The 24,814-nt window shown below is 40.2% G+C and overlaps 1 protein-coding gene across 2 annotated transcripts; it reads right to left on the minus strand.

Moving 5' to 3' along the window:
- Positions 1-373: 373 nt before the first annotated feature.
- On the minus strand, positions 374-24,814 carry NDUFA9 (NADH:ubiquinone oxidoreductase subunit A9). Of its 2 annotated transcripts, XM_054039198.1 has the most exons (11): positions 24,706-24,814; positions 17,900-18,064; positions 16,807-16,904; positions 16,518-16,609; positions 13,146-13,287; positions 11,693-11,795; positions 10,807-10,874; positions 10,610-10,686; positions 4,994-5,089; positions 3,640-3,706; positions 374-650 (listed from the first exon to the last, which is right to left on the minus strand). In XM_054039198.1, exons 1-11 carry the CDS (start codon positions 24,761-24,763, stop codon positions 480-482), a joined length of 1,137 nt encoding a protein of 378 aa, XP_053895173.1. In that variant the 5' UTR covers positions 24,764-24,814; the 3' UTR covers positions 374-479. The 2 variants fall into 2 exon arrangements, with proteins under 2 accessions (XP_053895173.1, XP_053895183.1); XM_054039208.1 differs by lacking the exon at positions 3,640-3,706 and having other exon boundaries at positions 541-650.

Consider the following 24,814-nt stretch of genomic DNA (forward strand, 5'->3'; position numbering starts at 1 on the left):
AAAACAGGGGCTTATAGTGAGAACTATTGGGCAACCTTAACAGGCAGCACTACCAGCTCCACCTATAATAAGGGATGGCTTCTAAAGTCTGATGGAGGAGCACTGAAGATGAGAGGACAAGGGCTCTGAATTTGTTTGAGCTAGGTTACACTAAGGTAAGGAGCCCACTGTACAGTGGTTTTGAGATTGGAAGAAGGAACTGACTGTATTGTTTAGACTCCCATGAACTAAAACATTTAATGATCACAAACTGAGCAACATCATGCAGTATGGATTAGATGAGCTTTAAAAAAAAGAGAATTAAAGACATCTGAGACTTCCCCCCCCATGATTAAAAACTTGAATGGAAATGATGACGCGGCTGAAATAACGCTTACATGATCAACATAGGGATTTTACTCAGTATGTACAGAATTCTTCAAACAAAGTAGGTAGCACAAAGGCAGTCTGAGAAGCACTGGAAGCCACCTTTGCCACTGTTAGATGGGAACAGTCTTTGATGGTTTTGTGTCATCTAGCTCAGCATCCAGCCAGCGATATTTGCGGTGACGGCGCAGAACTTCAATTGCTTTTAGTTCTACAGGAGTTGGTTGAATGCCCAGGTCCTCCAACCCAGGAAGATCGGGAAACTTCATGTCTGTTGTATGAAACTTAAAAAAATAATAATAATAATAATAATATGAATGAGCATAGCAGAGAGAACAGCTATACATGTACAATTACTCAGCTATTACAGTAAATCTAATCCTTAATGTACTAAATACTATGTACTTATAACTGAGCTTTCCTTTTATCCTCCAGTAAAACTGGTATAGAATACTAGGACTAGAAACAAATGCAAGTCAGTCTAAATCCAATGCCATAGCATCACTGCAGATCCTGGGAGATTCTACTTCAACTATTTGCAAAATTTCCTTTACATTACTGAAGGCTGCTGGCAAAAGATCTTTCCCAGGAGAAATAATGCTCCAATACAAGGCACTGCTGGATTTTACAATGGATTACAGGGGACTGTGCAGCTATTGCTTAGGGATCAGGTAACTACATGCCACCTCCAGATCTCTGATCACAATTTGCATGCATGGATGTGTGTGTTTGTTGGTGAGGGAGGGCCTGCAGGCAGGCCTGATCCAAAGAAGTCATGTACATTTGTGTCCCGAATTAGCTTCAACAGGAGTTGCAGATTTATATTAGGGTACAGGGGAGACAAGCAAATGCACTACATTTCTTTACTCCCTCCCTTCTCTTTCATGGGACGTTTACTGTACACCACCTGCAAAGAATTAATGCTGACCTTGCATTCACAAGCACATAGCTGGATTGAAATTACTTCTCTGGCATTTTGTCAGAAAACTTACACTGAATTAACAACTGTGATGGGCTGCTTTATTCAGTTTGCAATCCTGTACAGATTCTGTCATACAAAGATATATTCACTCATCTAGCCCCGCCTCTGGTAGATGGTGCAAGATTGTTCCTTACTGTATATTCCCCAATGTTTTGGTTCAAGTCCAATTTTAAAATGACTCAAGTGATGGGACCTTAGGAGCATATTCCATAACAGCTTCCATTTCACACATCACAACTGAGTTTGAACTTTAAAGCCACATACAGATGGCTAAAATTGTCATTTTAAAAGAATTGTTATAACTTTAGAAAAATTGCTGTTTTTGATGAAGAAAATTAGCTACCTTTGCTATGAAAGCTCTTTAAAACAAGGTAATTAAAAATAGATTCTGGATTCCTGAGATCAGCATTTGCACCATGTCCTTGCATCAACAAAACCTCAACACATATCTTTGTTTATGCTATTTATGCTCTCCCTATTTAGCTGCACACCGGCAGCATTTTATCCTCATCTCTGCTACACCACAGCTTCCCCTGTTTCTCTGCTGCGTGCTCCAGCTACTGCATTATCAAACTCTGTTTAATCTTGACTGCTGCAGCTGCTCACCTTAGAGCAGGAAGACAGCTGGATTTTGCTAGTTTTGGTTTAGAACATTGCAACCCCTGAGAACCTTAGAGCTGTGGGTCTCCCACTGTGATCCAACAACAAAGGCTTGCAAGCAGTTTATCCAGCTGAGCCCACTGAAGGTAGTGTGCCTATGAGCTGCACTGTTATGATCACGACAGACCCATTGAGGGCAACTTTCTCTAGGGTGGCAGAGCGAGGAAAGAGGGTCAAGTATTTGCAATATGCCCTGGACTAGCTCATGAAAAAATAATAAGCTCTTACATAGTACTTTTCACAAGGAATCTCAAAGTGCTTTACCAAGGGGGTGAGGTGCTTCTATTTCACAGAAATGGAAACTGAAGCGTCAGTGACTTGCCCAAGGTCACACAGTGAGCAGATCTGGGAACAGAACCTAGGTCTCCTGACTCAGTCCAGTGCTATGTCCTGCAGACGATGCTGCGTCCAATTAAAAGTGATGCACACATTATGTTCAGACAGACTACTGCTGCCCTACCTTAGTGAAAGGTTATCTAAATAACTCCATTTATGCAAAGATTTGTGGAATATCAACCACCTTTGGAAAAAATTACATCAGGTACTGACATCAGGGGGTATGACTGCATTTTTGCTAACCTTACCCATGGAATAACAGGACTTTGATATGTTAATATTGGCTAATACCCACATTTTCACAGTTGAAACAAGGTTTGGCAAGAGCCAGATGGCTAAAACCACATTAAAAGCAACTATGAAAAGTTATGGATAAATGTCAAGAGGCAACGCTTTTGCTTATTGGTCAGATCACGGATTCCACTGTTAAATTAGGACTTCAGTCATACCGAATGCCGAGATTTCACCTTGAGTTGTTAAAGGTGTCATCATCTGGATGGGATAATTAAACCAAATTCCCTTCTGCCTATCCTAGTAAAACAAAAATCCTGCAGAAAATAGCTATGTATGCTTAACTGTGCTACAAGGGAAGGTGCTTGTGATTTATTTAAGTGCACATAAAACTAGGGAAAAAATCCTCACTCACTGCACAAAAATAAGTAAACTTTTCAATAGAAAACAGTCAGCTGCATGCCAGAGGTCTACTTACAACAGTTCTCTCTTCCCAGCCACCCCTTCCTCTGATACTTCAAAGAAAAGGTTTATCTTTCCAGGTTACCGTCAACAATTCTGTTGTCAGTCAGCCTGGCTCCTTCCTTACATGTTTAAGAGAAATGTGCCAAACCCAGCTGGCCCTGATTTCCCATTAAATAGCTGCCAGACCAAACCAGGGGAACCTCCAGGCTGCTTCAGGTATGAATCCCTTTGCAGTCAACTCCCACATCATCCAACAAGCCTGGACAGGTAAAAGTAAGTGGAAGTTCATGGGGTAAAGTAGCTGCAGGAACTATGCTATGTATCCCATGAGGATATTTGAAGACAGTAAAGGAGAACTCTGAAATCTTAACATCTCCATAAAGAGATTTTTGTCTCCAAGAACAGTCTGAGAACATTTGCAGGGTTTACACATTCTGTTAATGACACTCTATAACACCAAATTTTATTTGTGGAACAGATTGAAACACTGCAATATACAATCTGCAGGGATATCATGTTTCATTACTCCTTGGATTGCTAAGAAACACTCATAACACTTCCCCAATAAAAAAGATTAACTAGTGCTGCCCCAGACCTACCCGATCCACTTTGTCTCTCGTTGTCCATGGTTCAAATGGACTAATCTCAAAGAATCTTGCAAATAAACTGTAACCATGAAAAATGGTGCAAACGTGAGTATTATCATAATACAGATACACAGAAGGCAATTCAGACAGGCATAAATATTCAGACTACCCAAGAAGTTAGCATTTTCTGTTCCATATTTCATTTTCCTAGCTGGAAATTCCATTAGTGCATAGTTAAGAATGTTAAGGTTTCAGCAAATTCTCAGTTATGGTTCTGATTACTATAAATGATCGCTATGACATTCTTCCATCTCCCACCCCCAGAGAAATGATGTGTGTGTGGAATAAGGGGAGGGAGATAAAAATCCACATCTAATAAATGCTCACTTCTACCCCCACCTTTGAAACTGGAAGGACTAGTATGCCTCTTTTTCAAGCTCTGCTCCTTGGCAGGCATAGGCAATAATCTCACCACTCATAAATGCTACAATTCAAAGCCTCTAAGACTAAAGTATGCTTGCTGACAGCAAAAAATTAATGGATGTGCAAGCTAGGGGATGTAGTTTGGAGCTATCTGCATATATAATTTCCATATTATAAAAAGTGCAGTTTTAGTCTTTAAAAAACGATTGAAAATGGCAGTAGGGTGATGAAGCTCAATGTTTATTTTTGTTCAATGTCTCAGCATCAGATTTGCTCAGTTTAAGTGAACAGGTGGGTTTTCTAACCGCTAGCCCTGCAAACGAAGCCTGGAATCTAAGAGCCAAGATGTTTTTTTTTCTGGTTCATGCATTATCATCCAATAGTCGTGATTCTGTAAGCCAATTTCTGTCTTCAGTTACCCTTATATAATCCCATGGTCTCCAGATATAAAAGGGCAAAATTTGGTGTTGCAGATTTACTTAACAGTTCTGTTGACAATACTCAAGGCCAGAAAAGAATCCAGTTCACTCCCTCATAGCTATGCTGTCTCTGCAGTGCTAATATAAGTGGATTCATTTTGCCACTGAATGACTGAACACACAGTAGATCTGGACACCTTTGGTTAGTTTTGATTTAGCAAAAATGAGACCATTTAATAATTGCACAGTGAGCATGCACAGTGAAGAGTTACCTTAAGACTACTACAACTGCACACTTAATTGCAGTACATCCTAATGGGTGGATTTTTGGCTGAGCATGAGAGCCAAAATAACTGATGAGTATTTTGGGAAATTCAGTCTACATTGACCTCTTATTACATCCCTTGCAGTTACCCTGTAGTAACGTTTAAAGACCAATGCAAATACTCAGTTACTTTACATTCTTCATGCTTCTACCCACTTGACGGGCGGCAATTTCTAAGCCAAGAAATAATTCTACTTACTGGTAGAGAGGACGTGGGAGTGGGTATGGGAGATAGTATCTATGGGCAGTTGCATACATATAGTCTACCAAGTCATAAAGAAGGTATCGATGAGGTCTGCAAAAAAAGGGTATCAGTTAAATGATGCTATTTCATGCCTCCTTTTGCAAATATTCAAGTAAACTTAGCAACATCTACTTTTCTTCAATCTAAATGATTTTTCACTCTTGTTGCCAGAGGGCACCATTAAGGGAAATTTAATAGTTCAAGAGAAAACTCTGTTGTTTGAAAGAGTAAGCAATGAGGTCAGTTAAACATACGAGCATCATATACAGAGCGTGAGGACACAATAGGTTTTATGAGCTTAGTATTACCAACCAGATTCATCCCCAAGGTGTAACTCTATTGCCTTCAATAAGCTTACCACAGGTAAATATGGCCTTATTAAACCTGGATACAACACTTTCAATGTTGGGACTGAAATGGACTTGCAGTGTCCTAACACTCAGACTTCTATCCATCTTGTCTTGGAAGGAGGCCAAGAAGTAGTGGATCTTGTTTAGATTCATCAACATCTTGTTTTGAACTAGGACCCCAAATAGAAGACTTTGCCAAGGAAAAGGGGGTGGTACCCAACTCTAACAGGGGAGATCAGGGGCTTCCAGAACACCTCTGGACTAAGAGTTTACCTATTATCTGGAGGACTCTGCCTATCAGCGAGAAGGCAGAGTGGTAGAAATAAATAAGAAAACCTCCCAGAAAAAAAAAATGCATCCACCCCAGGGCTAATACCTTTAGCACTGGAATGTCACTTTCCTGCTTATCAGGTTGGGTACTAGTTCCACATACAATTATGGCATTTTAAGAAGAAACAGATTATTGGAGTTCCCACTCCCCTGCCTGGTTCTTGATCTGGTTTTGCCAGTTCGTCCTGGCAGTTTAGTACTCCTGTTAAGTGAAAGGCTGAGCCTAATAGAGAATTTCTCTTGACCCATATAAGGATGTGTCAGAACTCTGTGCCAAATCTTCACACCTACTCATGGCAGCCCTTTATTATTGAGCTATGTGATATGTCACACAGTCTGTTTGAATCCTCATAATGTTGTCATGCAGGTCATGATCAAAGGAGCATGCCAACAGCTTTGGTCTCTGAAGGATTTATTGGGAATTCTCAGCTAGCAACCAGTGGCCTTGATGACCCACGAGCCCTGATGTGACTGTTGTAACTATTATACAGTCGGGGCATTCCAGAAGTAATACTTAGTGGCATTTTCATATTTAGTTTCCAGGGGAAAGTGGGATTTCAGATCCAGCTGTAAACACAGGAGGATCAGACAGTGCCAGGATTATGGTGACCAGTAGGTGAGCTTGTTAAACTACACACACATTACATCTATGCAGATGGCCATGAAACTGCAGGTTGGGACAACTGACTCAGAGAGGTGAACAAACTTCAGTTTGACAAGCCAAGGTTCTGACGGGAAATCTTTGTGTTTCCGTGCATCAGAACTCATGCCCACAACTGACAAGCTCTTGGGAAGGAAGAGCAACGTTTAATAATTGTGTAATTCTATTTTCTTAAAGAATATGGAAAGTACTATGGTAAAACCACAAAAGTTTTCCGGGGCACCAGAGCAAGGATAGTACAGCAACACCTTTAACTATTTTTTTTTTAAACTGACTAGGTCAAATATTTTCTAATTTGTGTGCCTAGAGTCAGATATCTAAATGCAGAGTTAGGAGCTAAATGTAGGTGGCCTGATTTTCAATAGTGCTGAGAACCAGCGGTTTCTATTGACTACAATGGGATTTGTGGCTCTCAGTGCCTTTGAAAAATCAAGCCACCTATATTTAGGTGCCTAAATATGGATTTATGAGCCTAACTTTAGGCTCCCAGAATTGAAAATGGTGACAGGCTTCAAACTGACAGTGCCCCTTTAGTACCTCATTCTTATAAAGCCACATTAAATTCTATTCTCTTGATAAAACGTGAAATGAAAACAAATAAGTAATGTCAAATTCTCCTGAATTCGAATATTACCAAATGTTGAAACAGAAAAACGAATAAATCAATTCATTCTTAAGGTTTGTACTGAGTTTCTTGCACTCTTAACATACTCTTGTCTCAAATTAGTTAAAAACTAACATAAGTCAACTTCTATATTGGCTACAAATCTATCGGTATAATACTGTATATAGTACGGGGTGTTAAAGTATATTCACATTTCAGCACTCATTTTTTCTTTAGTGTTCTCTGCTTTCCCACTAGCAGTTTCTTGGTGATAACAGGGGCCTTATTGTGCTAGGCACGGTATAATCATATAGTAAATGAAGAGCTTACAATCTAAAAGACAAGATATAACAAGTGGAAGTGACAAACAGAGCCAAGGTGGGAAAAAGTGGGAAACAGGATCGCAATAAAATGTACAAAATTCTTAGGCATTCAGGAGCAGCAATTACAACAGCACCTGCCCTGTCACAATTTAACATACATCTCAAAGAAATGTAACAGAATATTAGAAATCAATGTTTTGTTTTACAAGATGAGCGATTTTATTTTGCAACATTTTAATAGCTTGAGTTGCTAGCACCTTTTAAGAGGCAGTGTGCAGCTTTAGTCAAAGATTACTAGGCAGCCTTTCCTTGATTTCCCAAAATTGATCTGAACCTTAGCTTAGAAAATTACTTATTCAAAATCTTTTTAGTCATTGCTAGGGGCTTGAATCTCCAAATTCCTTGGGGTGAAAGGATGGTATCATCCCTTGCTTGAATTCCTGCCTCTGAATCATGGGTGCTTAACTCTTGGTCTTCTATGGACTTTCAAAAAATTAGACTTTCAAACAATATGAGTATGTTCAGAATTTAGCTGATTCATCTTTATATTTGGCTGGAGAGCGCTATTTAATCCTCACTTCCTTCTGAAGTTGGAGCACTTGTTTCAACAAGGCCAAAGCGCTGCAGTCGAATGCATTTTTCTGTTCTAGTAGGAATCATCTGCTATCAATGCTTTGCATACATAGAGACCTATCTTCTTGATTGCCCCCACCTGTAAAGTACGACAATTCAGAGGTTTAATTCCACTCTGATCTTGTTGTCTGGACTCTCTTCTAAATTTGCTTGATCCTTGTATGTTCTGCCCAGGTGATATACTTCTCTCTCATTCTTTCAAAGAATTCTTTGATCTGCTGTGCAACATTTGTCTCTACTTGTCCTTTAAGATGACACTTCATATCATCCAAAGACTTGTAAGACTTTTCCAGGTTCCTTAAAACCCCCATTATCATTATTTGCGCCTTTGGCCAATTACTTGCTTCTTCCTATTGCTTTGCCATTTATTGAGAGAGATTTTGTAGTGTACTTTTCAGGAAGAGTGAGTAATGGCTGGTTCTGGACAGGCAGCATGAAGCACACCTGCCACAACAGCTCCTTCTAAGAGCCCTGTGTCTGAGAGCTTAGTTACAGTGCTGAGGACAATGACATCACAAGAGGGAAAGACTGACCACCCGTGTCCACTGCATATGAAACTGGAGGGCTACCATAGTAAAAATATCATAAACTAATGAATACAGAAAAGTTATTAAGTCACAGATAGGGTTTTTACAACCCAAGTCCCAGGCTACTAAACATATTTTATATAACTGTGTGGAGGTTTTTTTAGAAGCACTTTGTAACTTGACTACTTAGCTACTATTCCTCTCCATGATGTAGTCAAATGCTTCTCTCGCCTCGTATACTAACTAGACCTAATTTTGCTTTGACCCCACATTACATCACTGAAATGTGGAAGTCAGAGCAAAATTTGGCTCTTGGGAGTTTCTGATATCCTATTCTACCCTGGAGTTTTTGTGCTTAGACCACTGAGTTGCTACCCAGTTTGGTTCTGAGTGCCCCTACAGAACTGTTCCAGAATTCTCTCCAAATCGAAGGGTCTGCATCAGAGGCTTTCACCAAAGTCAGTGGGATTTCTCCTTTAGTTTTTGCCTCTACCTTGTATTACTACTTTATCTTAAATACCAGGTATTATAAATCAGAATTACCAAAAATAAAGATTATAAGTGAGCTGTTTCTACTTCATGAAAACATCTAAATAGGGCTCTTAACTAACAGAGATACACTTGTTAATGTGGAATAAGGGAGGTGTAACTGACAAATAGATTTCTAAATTTACAGTAAGATATTAAATTATGTTCTTCAGGGAACTGGCTGATAGTTCTCTCCATGCTACTGAAATAATGCATACAAATTTCTCTTTAAGCTTACTCCTCTCTCACTTCCTTTATAGAATATCATGACAGCACATATGCTACTCAGTCCTATATAATAAAAATCAGTGTTTATAAGAACTGTTCCCTGTGTTGATGTTTACAATATTAGACCAAAAAAACCCAGAACAGAATGTCACGTGTTAAACATTAACCATCTGCCTGTATGTTGTATCCCTTTCCTACACGCTTTATCTATCTTGTCTAGTTAGACTGTGAGCTCTACAAGCAGGACTGCCTATTTCTCCGAATATGTACACAACAATAAATACAATGGTGCCCTAATTGGGGTTACCAAAATATTAACCATCATGCTCAAGTCTGTGTTTTTGTTGGGTTTTTTATTATTATTTTTTCAAACAAAGGAGATAGAATTTATTCCAGCTAAAACGGCATGCATAACACAACGGGGAAACAGAATTTACTGCATAATATGTAGGGCCCTTCGTTTTCAGTTTTTATTTTATTTAAATTTTTCCTGGGAATTTATCAGTGTTTATTACCACAACAAAAACAAGTGAAAATCAGTGTAAAAAACTTAATAGTTTTTCTGGGTAAATATCAGGGTTTATTTTGGTGGACAGAAAGATGGGGGCGGAAATATTCCGTAGATTAATGCTTTGAATTCCGTTCATCAATGCGGTTTGCTGCAGAACTAAAACAGAACTCAAAACACAATGCCACCTCTGAGATTAAGAAAATATCTCTCTAATCCCCAATAAAACTTTTCATTTGAATAAACAGTTTACTGTTGTAGACTTAGAACTATTGGCCTATAAATATTTACATTTAATAATTGGACCACACCATTTACAGAGCATACACTCAACTTCATCCCTTTCTCCTGTTTTTTTTTTTTTTTTTTTTTTTTAAATTTCGAATACTTCCTTGTATTCTGAAACATATTCTGATACAGATTTTCATTTTCTTCCCATTTTAGTGCGTCAAATCTTTAAATCGTTATCTGTTAATGGGTATACATGAAATGTGTACATGGTGGGCATAAGATTCATCAGTATGTTCAGATGTGCACGCACTTCAGAGTGTGCGGACCTGTTTGTTTATTGTGTGTATCTTCTAGACTAGTACATAGCCTTACTTCAACAAGTAGCTTTGCATATACACACAGACTAATGTAGTATCAGAATATATTTATCTCATTGTATTTTCCTAATAAAACAAGTTATTTTTTATATATTTGAATTATAGAAAAGTAGGGTGAAAAATCAGAAAAATCTGAATATTGCTTTTTGTAAAATCTGGAAATTTTTCATTAAAAATCGGTTTAAACTGAAAACGAAGGGGCTTAATAATATGTGGAAAAAGGCACCACATAGAAGCACTACAGTTAATTAGAATCAGATGAGTAACCTACCCAGTCAAGGCATATGTTTTTCCTTTAGCGTCAGGATCCTTAATTGCACTAATAATTGCCTTGGCTACATCAACAACCTAAGAGAAATATTTATATTAGTTTAAAAATATTTTTAAACTAACTTTAGAAAAGCAATTATACATTTTCTACAAGTGGTTTGAAAACAAGTTTTTGTTTTGCCCTTTTTTAATACCTACATATATAGGTTGCTTCTCTGTTTTCTTGCCCAGAGCAATAAGTGGCACACCACCAAAGGAACGCATATCTGGTAAAGGAGACACATGAGTAACTTAAGAATGTAATCAGTGAATCAGAGCATTGGGCAATAACCAACATATGATGTTTCAGAGCAAGGCAGAAGAGCCAAAATGCAACTACACAGAGTTGAGCTACTATGGAAAGGGACTATGTTTAAAAAGTGCATAAACAGTCTTATTCGACCACAATCTAAAATGTTTATTAGCTTTTATTGCAATTAGCAGTGCAGAACCCATACAACCTTGGGAGGGGGACCTGGATTCTATTCTGGCTCATGTATCAGCATCAGAATTGCTAAATAAATTACAGTTCCAGAATCTTTATTCTTGATGATGCATGAGCCAGAAAGAGAACCCAGCTCAACTGTTGCACTCCAGCACTGGCAATTAGATAAAATAAGCAGACAGTGTCTCAAATACTCCAGATAAAAACATGAAGTCCAACGCTATAAAGTCACTTTTCAGAGTAGACACTGAATATTCTTTCCTAATCCCCACAGGTCATGATCTTAAACATGAGGTTCAGTTTGATTTACATTATATAGATGATGACTTAAAGTACAGGAGATTTTCAAAACAAGTGTCAAGTATCAAAGGGGTAGTCGTGTTAGTCTGGATCTGTAAAAAGCAACGGAGAGTCCTGTGGCACCTTTAAGGCTAATAGATGTATTGGAGCATAATCTTTCGTGGGTGAATACCCACTTCATCAGATGCATGTCAAAACAAGTGTGCTTGTCCCCTTGAGAAGGGAAATTAATTATTCACTACTTCTACAACCTCTAGGGTTAGTTATACAGATTGCATATTGTTTTATTGTAATACATACGTGCATAATAATTGAAAAATCGGTCCTCTCTTCCAAATATCTCAGCGGGCTTCATAATGATAGCGTCTGGAAATTCCTCCCTCACTACCCTCTCTCCAACAGCCTGCATTAAACCAATATGAACAAACCAAACAACATCTCATTAATGTTATCCACTCTAAACAGGCTGGGTGTTTCTCAACCTTTTTGATATCAGGGACCGGCTTGCTGCCTTCCTAAACTGTGTTCTCCAGGACCAGCACCGGTCCACAGATCGGTTGTTGAGAAACACTGATATATATAGAGTATTATTGTATCATACTATTGAAGCATTACCCGAATAAAATATTCCATGAACTAACTCTGGCAAGAACATCTCAACATTATTTCCTTCCAGGCCATTTGGTCTTTGATACGCACACAGTTATAGCAATGTGCAGTTCTCAGGACAACCCACAAAAGCACCATCAACATTTCTTTAATGGTACTCAGATGTAGGTTACCTACGTAACTCCCTCCTTAGTGACAAGATAAATATGTAAAGCAAAGGAGTTTAAGAAATAGCTTGGCCTCAGCACGTTTCTCTGACACATGCAGGGTTTAGAATAAGTCAGGTGAGTCACAGGCCCCCACTTCGCCATCAAAACAAATGAGTTGAAAAACTCTGACTACAGTTTAAACTTGGTTGCAGCTGAAATATTTTCTAACATTTGGCTGGCCTATGTTGACAAGGCCAAACTATTTTCTAGCCTAGTTAGAAACCAGGGCTATAACTCATTTTTTAAAATTGTCCTAATATGATTTGGCCCCCGTTTTTAAATTTTGTTTTGATACTGTGAAAGTCTCGTGAGTTCACTGAGAGGCCTACATACCCAAAAATGAGACAGAAGCCATCTGAAAAAAGCAAGGGAACAGAAAAAAATGGTACCTCCTATTAAGAAAAAGAGATTAAACACTAGTATGGATAATTGTGGTGCAAGAGAGCCTATGTGTTGTAATCCCAATACAAAAGATAGTGCTTTTGAAGCCTTTCTATACTCTCGTCTCCCATTTCTTCATTCCCACTACCCACTTACCCCACTCATATGCCACACCACCACCGGTTGTTAGGCCTGTTCCCAAATATTAACTCATTTTTGCTGGCCAAGACAGTTCCCTCCTCTTAATGAGAGTGATACTAGATGCAGGGGATGCTTGAGGATATAGGAGTAAACCAGATTAGATCCAAGATTACTTTTTTTCACCTAGAAATGTGTATGGAGTGCTAGGGGGCTCTGTATACACACTGAAGGGCACACTGCACTGGGCCCAGGTGCGCTGTCTCTAATGGTGTAAGGAGACTACGTTTTAGGAATTGCTCCCAACCAGGGAAAATAATAACTAAGCGAACACAGTTCCTAAAGTAATCTCTTGAAATGGATCTGGCAAAACTTTTCAATCTTCTGAATAAAATACAGACTGAACTCAGACTCACTTTATTCCTAAGGTATTTGGAAGGACTTTTCATGTCAGCATTCAGGTGAGAGATGTGAATGAGCTTTTCTACTCCAGCTTCCCTGGTTACCTGGGCAATCTCTCTAGGAATATTTACAAATTCATCTTCAAAACTGAAGTTTCTAAAATAAGAAAATAAACGTTACTTTAAGGATCTTAAGAACAACCGATCCTGTTATCTAGTTCACTGTCACATGTTTCCTGAACAGATTTCAGAAGCGCATTATGATGCCATTGTTAGAAAAATGTCTTTAAATTAAGGGACTCTTTGCATATTAAAGACACCAGCAATTCAAACATGGCAGAATACTGTACCAAAGCAACTCTACTTTGTGGTTTTACCTTGTCTCTAGTTAGACTAAAGCACAGCTTGAAAAATTCACTCATCTGCTTGTCTGTGGCAAGCAGGAAATTTTTCCAGGCAAGTACTATCAATTTCAGCAGAGGCTAAACTTTTCAAAAATAAAAAGTATGCTTGTAGCCCTTTTTTCAGGTTACCTTTAAGCCACCTGGTTAAGACTGTAAACCATTGTGATGTGTAATCTTCCTGAAAAATATCAGTTTCAGTGCTTCTAACTGTTGCTTGGTTTTTCCAAGTTGCAGCCTTGTGAAATCTGACTGGTCTTGTCAGTTTTCACATCATCTATTCAAAACATTCCAAGCAGTGTGAAACTGACAAGAATCAAGTCAATTTCATAGCGTTGTTGCTTGGGAAAACTCCAAACAGCTTCAGAAGCAGGAATTGGAGCTATTCAATGGGAAGCAGAACATAAGAACTGAGGCTCTGAAACGGATCTGTTCTTGTGGAAGCCAGAAAACTGAAAGGAGCAGAGCAGCAGTGATCACCTCACAGAAGTGAAGAGGCACTTGAATAGGAGTGGATGGAACAGAGAATGTTCCTTCTCACATTCAGCACCCAGAAGGGCTTGGGGGAGAAGTTTCAAATTTATCAAATACTTACTAGACTGAGCCTTATACAAAAAACAGGTCCCCACAGCACGGTAGAGATACAATAACCTGTAGAAATCCCAACAGACTACCACTGGCCAGAAACTGAAAAAGGAGGGAGTTGACTTCTCTTGCCTACACACTATCCCTGGAAGAACCCCCAGCTTCCATCATCTACATCTGTCTTTGGATAGTAGAAGTTTTAGTCTAATGCTGCTATTGTAATCTGTCACCCCAACTCCACAGATCTCACTGATGTCTTTATTTTTGAGCATTCCGGAGTCATTCTGATCCTGGGAAGTTCTTGGAAATGTTACTCTTGCTCTGCTTGCAAACATGCATATACTAGAAACACACAACAAGAATGAACAGCATCTTCTAGAATTATGCAGTAACTAAACAACATGGGATACCAGATGAGATCGGATACTAATACTATGCAGAAAGGCAAGTATTAATGAAAGGCTCAGTAACGGAGGTTAGCCATAAAAGGAATCCCACTGTTTTTCTTCCTGCTTATGTGGTTTACAGGTATTAGAGACAGGAGGGATCATTATGATCATGTAGTCTGACCTCTTGCATAAGACAGTCCATAGAATTTCATCAAGTGGGTTCCTGCATCAAGCCCTATCTTCTGGTTCAGCTACAGCATAGTAGTTGAATTTTTATTAATGTTTAGTCTGTGAAAGGTGTTACTTCAATAACCAGACTATCTTCCCCCTAGATAAAGCAAGGTTTCTATATGGGGCAGACAAAGGTGTTTTAAATGAGCACATGAAGAATATAATGTGAAGGATATAGGTAAACCCAGTGGCAAGTCTACAGACACTTCCCTCTCCCCACTCCTAACCCCCCCCCCCCCCCCCCGCCCACACACACATGCACACAGACAGGCACCGCATTTAAATTTATCCCAGGATCAATTTTTTGTCTCCCAAATTAGCAATAAAGAGTTCAAAGCCACTGTATTCAGATTTTAGAGATAGTGAACACAAATCTGATGTTTTAGATATAACTAGTAATATATAAACCAAGGTTTTAGGAATGCATATCAAATAACATGGACCTTGATAGATACACAGAGCAAGTCATTTTTTAAAGTAAGTGAGCATTCAGTAGATTCAAATGATGTAATGGAAGGCTAAAAAAGCATCTACTAGAGTAGAAGTAACTAAAACGGCATCTACCAGACAGAAAAGAAAAAAAGCAGGGCCTTTATAAACTAATTGTGATCATCAAATGAGTCTGTCAAGCAGGTTCCCTCCTGAAAGTTGTGTGTTCTGCTTGAATAGTCAGGTGTAAGTTGACGCATATGCTTGCTTATAAAGGCATACTGCTTTAGTCTCTAATTCACAAATATTTTTTCTAATGACACCAACTGACCATTTAGAGAGAAAAGAAAACCATATCACAACAATTAGGGATGTCCATGTTGTAACATTTGCTTCTTTGCAGTGTGGACACAAAGAAAACATGTTATACCACATTAGGGAACCATGTTGTCACTTAAATTAAAACTTATGCTACTCTTTTATTTGTCCTTGATGACACACACAAAAAAGTTTTAAATATGGATGCAAGTCACAACTAATCTTGGTAAAGAACTGAGTTCTAGTTTGGGTTGTGTGTGTAAACAGGGCCTACACAAACTTGAAGTAGTCATGATTACAAATAAAAAAAATTGGAGACTATCACAGGTATTTCTTTCAATCTAAAACAATCTTTGGTTTTTTATGAGTTTCACAATTTATTCTAAATCCCACGTCTGTTAATAAATTAGCAGTATAAAAAGGAGCATACTGCTTTTGAAGCTAATAAGGTGTCCATGACAAAATCCCATAGAACTGACGAATTCATTCATAGATTTAGGAACTCTTCACTAGCTAGTCTCATTTATTAAGGTCTATAAATGAATAGGAAATGCTTGGCCAGCATTTATATTAGGCCAGAATTCAATCCTGCATCAAAGTGGCTGTGTTTTGTCAGAATACTAGGGTCTCCACTTGCTTCCAGTTCTATGAACATTTTTACACTACAAACGTAAATCCACAAAAATTTGTACACATTAATGGCATAATATTAGTTCAGCAAACCAACATACATTATGATTGAGAAAGCAGTAAATTCAACTCTTTGTAATGGAGCAAAACTCATGCAAATGAGCAAAACTCTGTAACTATGGAAAGAACATAAAGCTTAGCTCCAGCTCACACTCAAGACCCCAGTTAACCCTTCGGTCACACAGAAGAACTGTGACACACAAGATTTCAGTCTTGTCTCTTTATAGATAGGGAGGATAATCCCAAAGTGATCATGTACCATACATTCTGTGCTAATTATGTTGCTAAAATACCCAATACCTGTTATGAATCTATCCATACAGAGAGACAAACAAGAAAATTACTTTGTTTCCCATTCTTGTCCAACAAGATTAATGACCACATTGCTGTGTTCCACGGCTCTTCGGGTAGAGTCTTTGTCTCTAGAATCCCATTCCTGTAACCGTAACACCAAATAGGAAGGATATGAGATAATGTCCAAACAGGTGTAATCAAAGTAAGTTCTTTCACATAATTTCCATATACAATTTAAACAGATGGAACTCTGTGGCTTACTTCACAAATGATAACCACTGGCTTCCTAGCATAAATCAAAAGCAATACTACTGCTAAAGTCAAAGCCAAAAGACTCACCAAGAACAGAATTTGCCCCAGGTCACCCATGGGTCGAAGATACATGAGCTCATACTGATCGCAGCGATGGGGTATGATTATCTGGGATCCAATACGCCCTAAAATGTTCAAAACAGTATTTCTTGATTTAAATCAAACTAAACTATTATATAAATATTAAAGGAAATGCTGCTGTTAAAGTACATTAATTTCTTTTTAACTGTATAAAATAAAAACTCAATAGATGAGCTCAAATAACTGGATTCCAGAGATAACTTTTGTGATCAGATTAATAATGACTTTCACGCATCTGAGGATCTAGAGGTATTGTACAAATAAATTACATTTCTCAATAACCTATTTTAAGAATTCTTATACCAGTTATGGATGCCTCATGGATCAAACCCTGTAACTTTATAATAAGTTGACTTCTGTAAACTGCCTGCAAAAGAAAAATTCCGTGTAATAATATGCCACATACATGTGTGTGTATTACAATGATATGACTGACTAGCACAAAAAAGTGGATTACATCTAAGGAGATTTATGATTTGCATTGTGATTAATATAATTTTTTTAAAAGTCAGGGGAAAATTGCAACTATTTGACATTTCAATTATAAAGGACAACTTTAAAGGGTCAGATCAAAATTCTAAATAAAAAATATTGCTGCAAAAAGGGTTTTATTGTGCAACTAAACACAAGGTCTCATCACTATTTACTTAATAATGTTTCTTAAGAATAAATTCTCTTAATGTTGAAAACATAAGAACTGACCAGAAGCTTCACCTAAACCTTGAACTGGATTTTATGAGTTCAAACAAAAGGTAATTCCCCTTCAATCACTATCCCCATTACTTTAAAATGTGTTCCGATTCTTCTGAACTCCCTGGATCAAAACCAGAAATCTTGTGAAAAACAGGCCAGTTTTCATTTCTTGGGACTACAACATTAGACAAACATTAGGAATGTACCATAGAGAACAATCCCACACTGGGTCAATTTCTAACCTCAAGTACTCAGGAGATTTCTTTCCCAACTTTGTAGACTAAAAAGATGTGGATAGTTTAGACAAACATCTGAACTGCTGAATGTTATTCTCAGGAAACATTACCCAGACGGTTGACAACATATCGTCCCAGAAATCCTGTGGCCCCAAAGACAGTTGCCACAATGCCACTAACGGAGGAACGCCCGCTTCTTCCATGGGGGATCACAGCATAATGTACATGGCGATGCTGCTGCAGCACAGGAGATACTGAGGCAGGAATGCCAGAGCCTGAAATACACAATCAAAGAGAGAGAGCATGTGAAGTCATGCAAGAGTTATTATTTTCACTCCACAGATAAAGTTGAAATAAGCTTTCCATTAAAACCCTGATTTTAAAACCACTTCCTTTTATTTCCCTCCAAAGAAACCAGTCCCCCCCTGAAATTTCTCATACTACATACTAGGGTAGGATATAAGTTTGGAAAAGTCAAAAAAGGAGTGGGTTTGGGTACAGGATCAGAGTGAGGGAGGGTTGTGGGGGAATTACAAAGGCGTAATATAAACACCACAGCAAGATAGACAGGGAAAGGGGTTAACTAAAAGATCATTAAGGCACTGATACAGACAAACACAAGGCAGCTCCTGTAGGGACCTCGAGAAAAGGAAATGTTCTTCTTCGTCAATCCAGGCAACAAGGGGAAACTGATCACTTTGCTATACTGTTTATAAGACATTTTTAATTTAAGGTCTTTTTGCTCCCATCTATACAATTGACCAGGATGAAGAAGTGCTCTGTTCAGCTGTATGTGCTATAAGGTGGCAAGACGCAGTATTTTCTTTCCTCCCTCATCTTTTTCTTTATCTGTAGCTAAGGCCTGTTATTTCTTATTTGTATTACCATAGCACCTAGGAGACCTAATCGAGGTCCAGAACTCAATTGTGTTAGGTGCCGTACAAACATAAAAAGATGGCCCCTGTCTCAAAGAGATTACAATCTATGTGTAAGACATAAGACAACAGATGGATACAGGCAGATAGACAAGGAAGTGCAAGGAAACAATGAGACAACATTGGTCATCATGGTAGGCAATGATATCAATACATCATCAACCTAACAGTTGTCAAGCTTTTCGCAGGCTTCATGGCAAGGGAGAGTTTTAAGAAGGGATTTGGAGGACAACGATGAGGTTGCTTTGCAGATATTTATGGGAAGTTCCATCCAAGCATGAGGGGCAGCATGGGAGAAAGCACAAATCTGTTTTCACATGTATAAGAAGCAAAATTAATAAATATGAACTGCTTTGCCACTGGGCACAGGGATACATGGTAGGAAATGAGGAGTGGGAATAGATGTGATGGCGCAGGCATATGGGAAGGGACATGAGGGGAAATGGACTGGGTGGTAATGAAATATGTTACCTGCTCCTGGAATATCTGGGAGACAGGTAAGTAAGACAGGAGTAGAAGACTAACAGGGCAGAGGAGGCTGAAGGGGTGGTGGTGTAGACTATGGGCAGGGGAATGAAGGGGATGTGGACAGGGGAAAGCAGAAACTTTTAACATTAAACTTCAAATGCTTATCATTTTCTAGATATAAAAACCTCTTCCCTTCCACTGTACTGAAATAACGATTGTACACCTAACTAGCCAGATCCTGATAGGAAAGCATCCTCCTTGTTTCCCTTGTCTGATGCAAGTATAATTTCCACACACTTCCTATGGACTTGCTAAGGACTGCAGCACCTTCAGGTCTAACAGTGCAAGACTACCCTCTTGTGGGCCTTACATGCCAATGCAAGTTAAACTATTAGGGCTTATTAAAAAAAATGGGAAATTCACAAACTAAACAATTTGTTAAAGAGTTCAGTTGCAAAGAGTCCAGTTAACGCCATCAATTATACGTTAACAGAAACATTTAACGTCTTTTTAAAAACCTAAACATTAGAATCCCTCAAAAATCAACATTTGAGGAATCTGCCAGCTCATCATGATCATCCTTCATCACTCACTATCACCCCACCCGATTTACACCTCTGAGTCTACTTTAAAGTTGCCCCCTAAAATTTACAAAGATATAAACAAAGGTAAAAAAAAATTACTAGGAGATTATAGAATCTCATTTCCTACTCAAGGGATTAATTTCTATATAGTGTATTACACCCTACATTATTGCTCACTACAGAAAACATTAGCTGTTAGACAATTTTGCAAAGTCTACACACACACACTCAACTCCTTATTAATAATATACTTCGTAACACTAAATATTTATTCATAAAAAAATATTATTCTACTCAACCAATCCATTTCTTCAATGAGAATTTATAGAACTCACATAAATTAATATAGGTTAGGACTATATTCCTATCAATATATAACTTCAACAAATATACTTCCAACAATCTTTTTCCTTTATAGAACAAAGCAAGGAGCAATGTTTAAAGTACTTCACTAGGTGAAGTAGGTAAATAGTGTGTGATCCAGAATTATGTTGTGGTAGAGAACTGGATGGATAGTTTAACTTCATTTTAAAGTATTCCAACATTTGGGGTGTTTTGAAGAGGTAAATAATTTTTGTAAAGAAAGCAATTGCTTTTTGAGTAGTTAGCTGGACTCCTTTGAAAATACACTTTCAACCTTAAATGTTTACAGTTTTTTTGTGAAAACAGTATATAATATACACATACAGTATCAGTGCTGCTAGTTGTATTACTAACAGCAGGAGAGTTTTGGTCACAACACATCCTCCCAAAAGCAACATTACCTTAGACAGGTATGAACAGAATTTGAAAAATGTGCATTACTAGACAGATGATTAAATCAAGTGGCCAGAAGCTAATATGAAAGATGGGGCAAAAGGTTCACCAACAGTATATCAGTAAACATCCGCAAAGCTACCTCATTATCGTCCTTCAAATCTCTCTACAAAATTCTCATTTTCCATGATACCTATAAAAAAATTTGACAATGGTTAGGCTGATGTTGCACTGATACCACTGCCTATCATGCTGACCAATATTGTCTCGTTGTTTTCTTGTACTCCCTCATCTAGGTCTGTATCCATCTGTTCTCGTCTTCTTCTCAGGTAGTGAAATCTATGAAGTAGAGGGCATCCTTTTGTTCGGTCTAGCACAATGAGATCCTGGTCCATGACGAGGGTTCCTAAGTGCTAATACAAATAAATGATGAGAAAAGATCCAGAGGCAATACTCTGGTAAGAGTCTCGATCTCTCGGTTGCTAGAACTATGATCCTGGACTCTGCTCAGGGATTCCATCTTCTCTGGTAAAGATCTGATATTTCATCAATTTGAAACTAATTCTTTTGGTTGATGGAAAGAAGCACGTCTCTCTCCATTCTTGCTCCCTTCCGTTACACCTCCAGAAACCTTCTGATGCTTTTGGGAGGAGGAGTTCTGTTACTCTGCCCTTCCCCAGCATCCTTTTAAATCTTCCTTCTCTCTCAAAATAGCTCCATCGCCTGTTCTTGCTGCTACCTGTAATTTTCTGAGGCAGCAGTAGATCGACATAGATTTTGACAATGTTACCGCTGCCCAATGTGTTACGAATTACAACGGTGAAACCAGGTTTGTTAATTTCACTCTGCTGCTTGCCAGAGCTATTGTAACTGTCTGCAAAGTCAGGAAGGTGAACAGAACCCCCAGCTGGCAGCAGGCTAAGCGGGGCTGGCGGCCAGGACCCCGGCTGGCAGGACCCGGCGGACCGAACCCCAGACCGGCAGCGGGCTGAGCCACTCAACCCGCTGCCGGTCTGGGGTTCTGTCCGCCAGGCCCTGCTCAGCCTGCTGACGGTCTGGAGTTCCGGCCGCCGGCCTCCTGCCAGCCGGGGTCTCGGCCGCTGGCCCTGCTCAGCCCGCTGCCGGCCTGAGTGAACGGAACCCCGAGCTGGCAGCAGGCTGAGAGGGGCCTGGGATACCAGCCGCCGGTCCCGCTCACCACGCTGGCTGGTCTGGGGGTCCAGCCATCTGGCCCCCTGCCAGCTGGGGTCCGGGCCTCCGGCCCTGCTCAGCCCTCCTGCTGGCCTGCGGTACCAGCAGTCAGCCCAGGGCTCTGCTCTTGGCCAAAAGTTACACTACAATTAGCTTAAAAACTTGAAAACTTTGTATATTACAGTAATCATTAAAACATGTATAATGTTAATAAATACACAGGTTTGATGAAACAAAGTAGTTGTACTTATGTGCCTCTGCTTAATTTGTGTTTTTGATGATTTACCTTCTAAAAAAATCTTGCATGTCTCGCACCCCCAGGGGGTGCATGCACCCCAGGTTAAGAACCACTGCACTAAACTGATAAGATCTGCATTTTAATTTAATTTTAAATGAAGCTTCTTAAACATTTTAAAAACCTTGTTTACTTTACATACAACAATAGTTTAGTTATATAATATAGACTTATAAAAGCCGTTAAAATGTACTACCGGCACGTGAAACCTTAAATTAGAGTGAATAAATGAAGACTCGGCATACCACTTCTGAAAAGTTGCCGACCCCTGTCTTACAGGAAAAAATCCAAGTTTAATCCAGTGCCTGTGTAAATTCAGTCCTGCAATCATGCCCCTATTCTCCCCATTTCCTATCCAATGGTTAACAGTTTCATAGGCCAGGTCTACACTGCAAAGGAATGTGAAAAAAATCCATCCCTAACTGACATATGTTACAGAAACAAGGGTGGGCAAGATAATATCTTTTATTAGACCATTTTCTGTTGGTGAAAGAGACAAGCATGATAAAATCTCCCATGTAGACACAGTTTATACCAGCAACTTTTGCAAGTATATAGTTCAGGGAGATGCATGGGCAACAGGTATCATAGGCAGGGATAGGCTGTGCCTCTCCAAACAGCCTAGTATGGCCCCATTCACACTCTACCCCCAGGCCAGGCCCCTTCCTGCGGTTCCCAGCACCCTGCCCTGGCTGGCCCAGGCTGGCTGACCAGCTTCCCGCAGGAACTCAGGGCAGCTGGTGCTGAGGCTGTGCCACCTGGCGCAGCCAGACTCAGGATGCCAACATCCAGTGCACTGGGGCTGGGGCCTTGAAGCCTGGTGCTGGGGCCCGCAGTGGGGATGCTCTGGCCTCCTGCAGGGGAAGGGGTAGAGGGAGAGGAGGGGCAGGGCCTTGGGCACAAGCGGAGGGGCCGGGAGCTAGCCTCCCCCAAAGGCCACCCACGGGGAGATGCATTAACTATGGACTTGTCTACATGCACAGCACATGGCACCACTGTAGTGCTTTAGTGAAGATGCTACCATGCCGATGGGAGAGCTTCTCTCATCTGTGTACTTAATCCACCTCTACAAGGGGTGGTAGCTATCGACAGGACATAGCACTGTGTACACTAGGGGTTAGGTTCACACTCCTGAGTGACAGTTGTACTGATGTAAGTTTGCAGTGTAGACCTGGCCTATATTGGTAAAAGTATTCCTTTTGTCAGCATAAGTTCTCTCTCTTCTACGGAGCTTTGCCAATATAGCTACTGCACCACAGACTAGCACATATGTCCAGTGCAACACAGCTTCTGTGTAGGTTAGGGTAAGGAGAAGCACTGCCTCACTCTTGCTCCAAACCTAAAACGTAGGTCTACCTGGCTACATCGCCCTGGAAAACATCAGTGTGATGTAGTTAGGTTGACCTAATCCCCACTGTAGATACAGCTAGATTTCTTCCACTAACATAGCTATCACCTCTCCGAGAGGTAGATTCAACATAGCAACAAAAATACCCTTCTGTCACTGTAGTAATTGTCTATCTACACTGTAGCAGCTGTACTTCTGTAGCAATTATGGCACTAGACATACCCTGAAGTAGCTAGGGCCAATCCAATGCAGTACTTTCAATATCAAAACAGATCTTACATTGAACTCTATTAACTGGGGAGCTGGAGCAAAATACTGAAATCATGGTAATCACTGTAATGATTTGTAAATTTAAAGAGTTCTCAAAACTGTAATCCTATGAGCTTTTCCCAGAGCTCCACAGAATTATTTTGAGGACCAAATGCCGGGAAGCAAGATAGACCCATGGACAGATCATGCTCTTATGAAGTGGGATGTAGAAGAGAGATGTCAGGGGTGCTGAGCTTGGTGGAGTGAAGAAAGCACAGTGGTGGTGCTAGACATAAGCAGGCTATGCAACTGCTTGGGGCTCCAAGCAACTCATGAGTATTATCTCCAATATATCATTCATCTTATTTAATGTGGACTTTTCAAGAAGTGTATTAGTATGAGCAAGCACTACTTCTGTGTCTGTATCACCAGGTATGCAGTGTAGTTATAGGCTTGTCGGCCTCAGGATATTAGAGAGACAAGGTGGGTGAGGTAATAGCTTTTATTAGACCAACTTCTGCCGGTGAGAAGCTTTCACACCATGTGGACTGAACAGACACACTGGATTTATGGCTTATTACAACAATCTGCAACCCACTAACCCTTTTTGTCCTATGACTGCAGCGGGGTCAACAGACCACTCTACCTTGAACGGTTCCTTACAATCTGCGCTAACTACTTATGCCAGACAATCTGCCCCTCCTTGCACTTTGCTGTGACCCCGGGAGTTCCTTTTCCAGACATGACGAAGGGCTCCGCGCAGCCCGAAAGCTTCTCTCTCTCCAACAGAAGCGATTACCCCGCCCGCCTTGCGTTGCTCTAGCTCGGGCTGTCACAGACGCGGTTTCCAGCCGGGCGGGTTTCTGCGGCCAGGGATTAGCAGCAGCCTCCCCGGGAGCTGCCCCTAGCCCCGGTCCGGGGGCAGGACGCGCCCCCGAGCTCACGCAGCGGCAGCCGGGGAAGCAGGAGCTCGGTCCCCCCCCCCGCTCGTTTCCGGGCGCGGTCCCAGCAGCGCGAGCCCAGGGGCGAACCCAACGGGCGAGCGAGCCCGGGCTGCCTCACGGGGAGGCGCCGCGGCGGTGACACTCACCTGCCCTTGGCAGCAGCAGGAGACTGCGGGCAGCCCGAAAGCAGCCAACCTCCGCCATCTTCCTCTCCCACAATCCCCCGCGGCCAACGGGTCCTCCGCGGGGCCAGGC

Source organism: Malaclemys terrapin, chromosome 1 (genome assembly GCF_027887155.1).
Source record: "Malaclemys terrapin pileata isolate rMalTer1 chromosome 1, rMalTer1.hap1, whole genome shotgun sequence".
NCBI lineage: Eukaryota > Metazoa > Chordata > Testudines > Emydidae > Malaclemys > Malaclemys terrapin.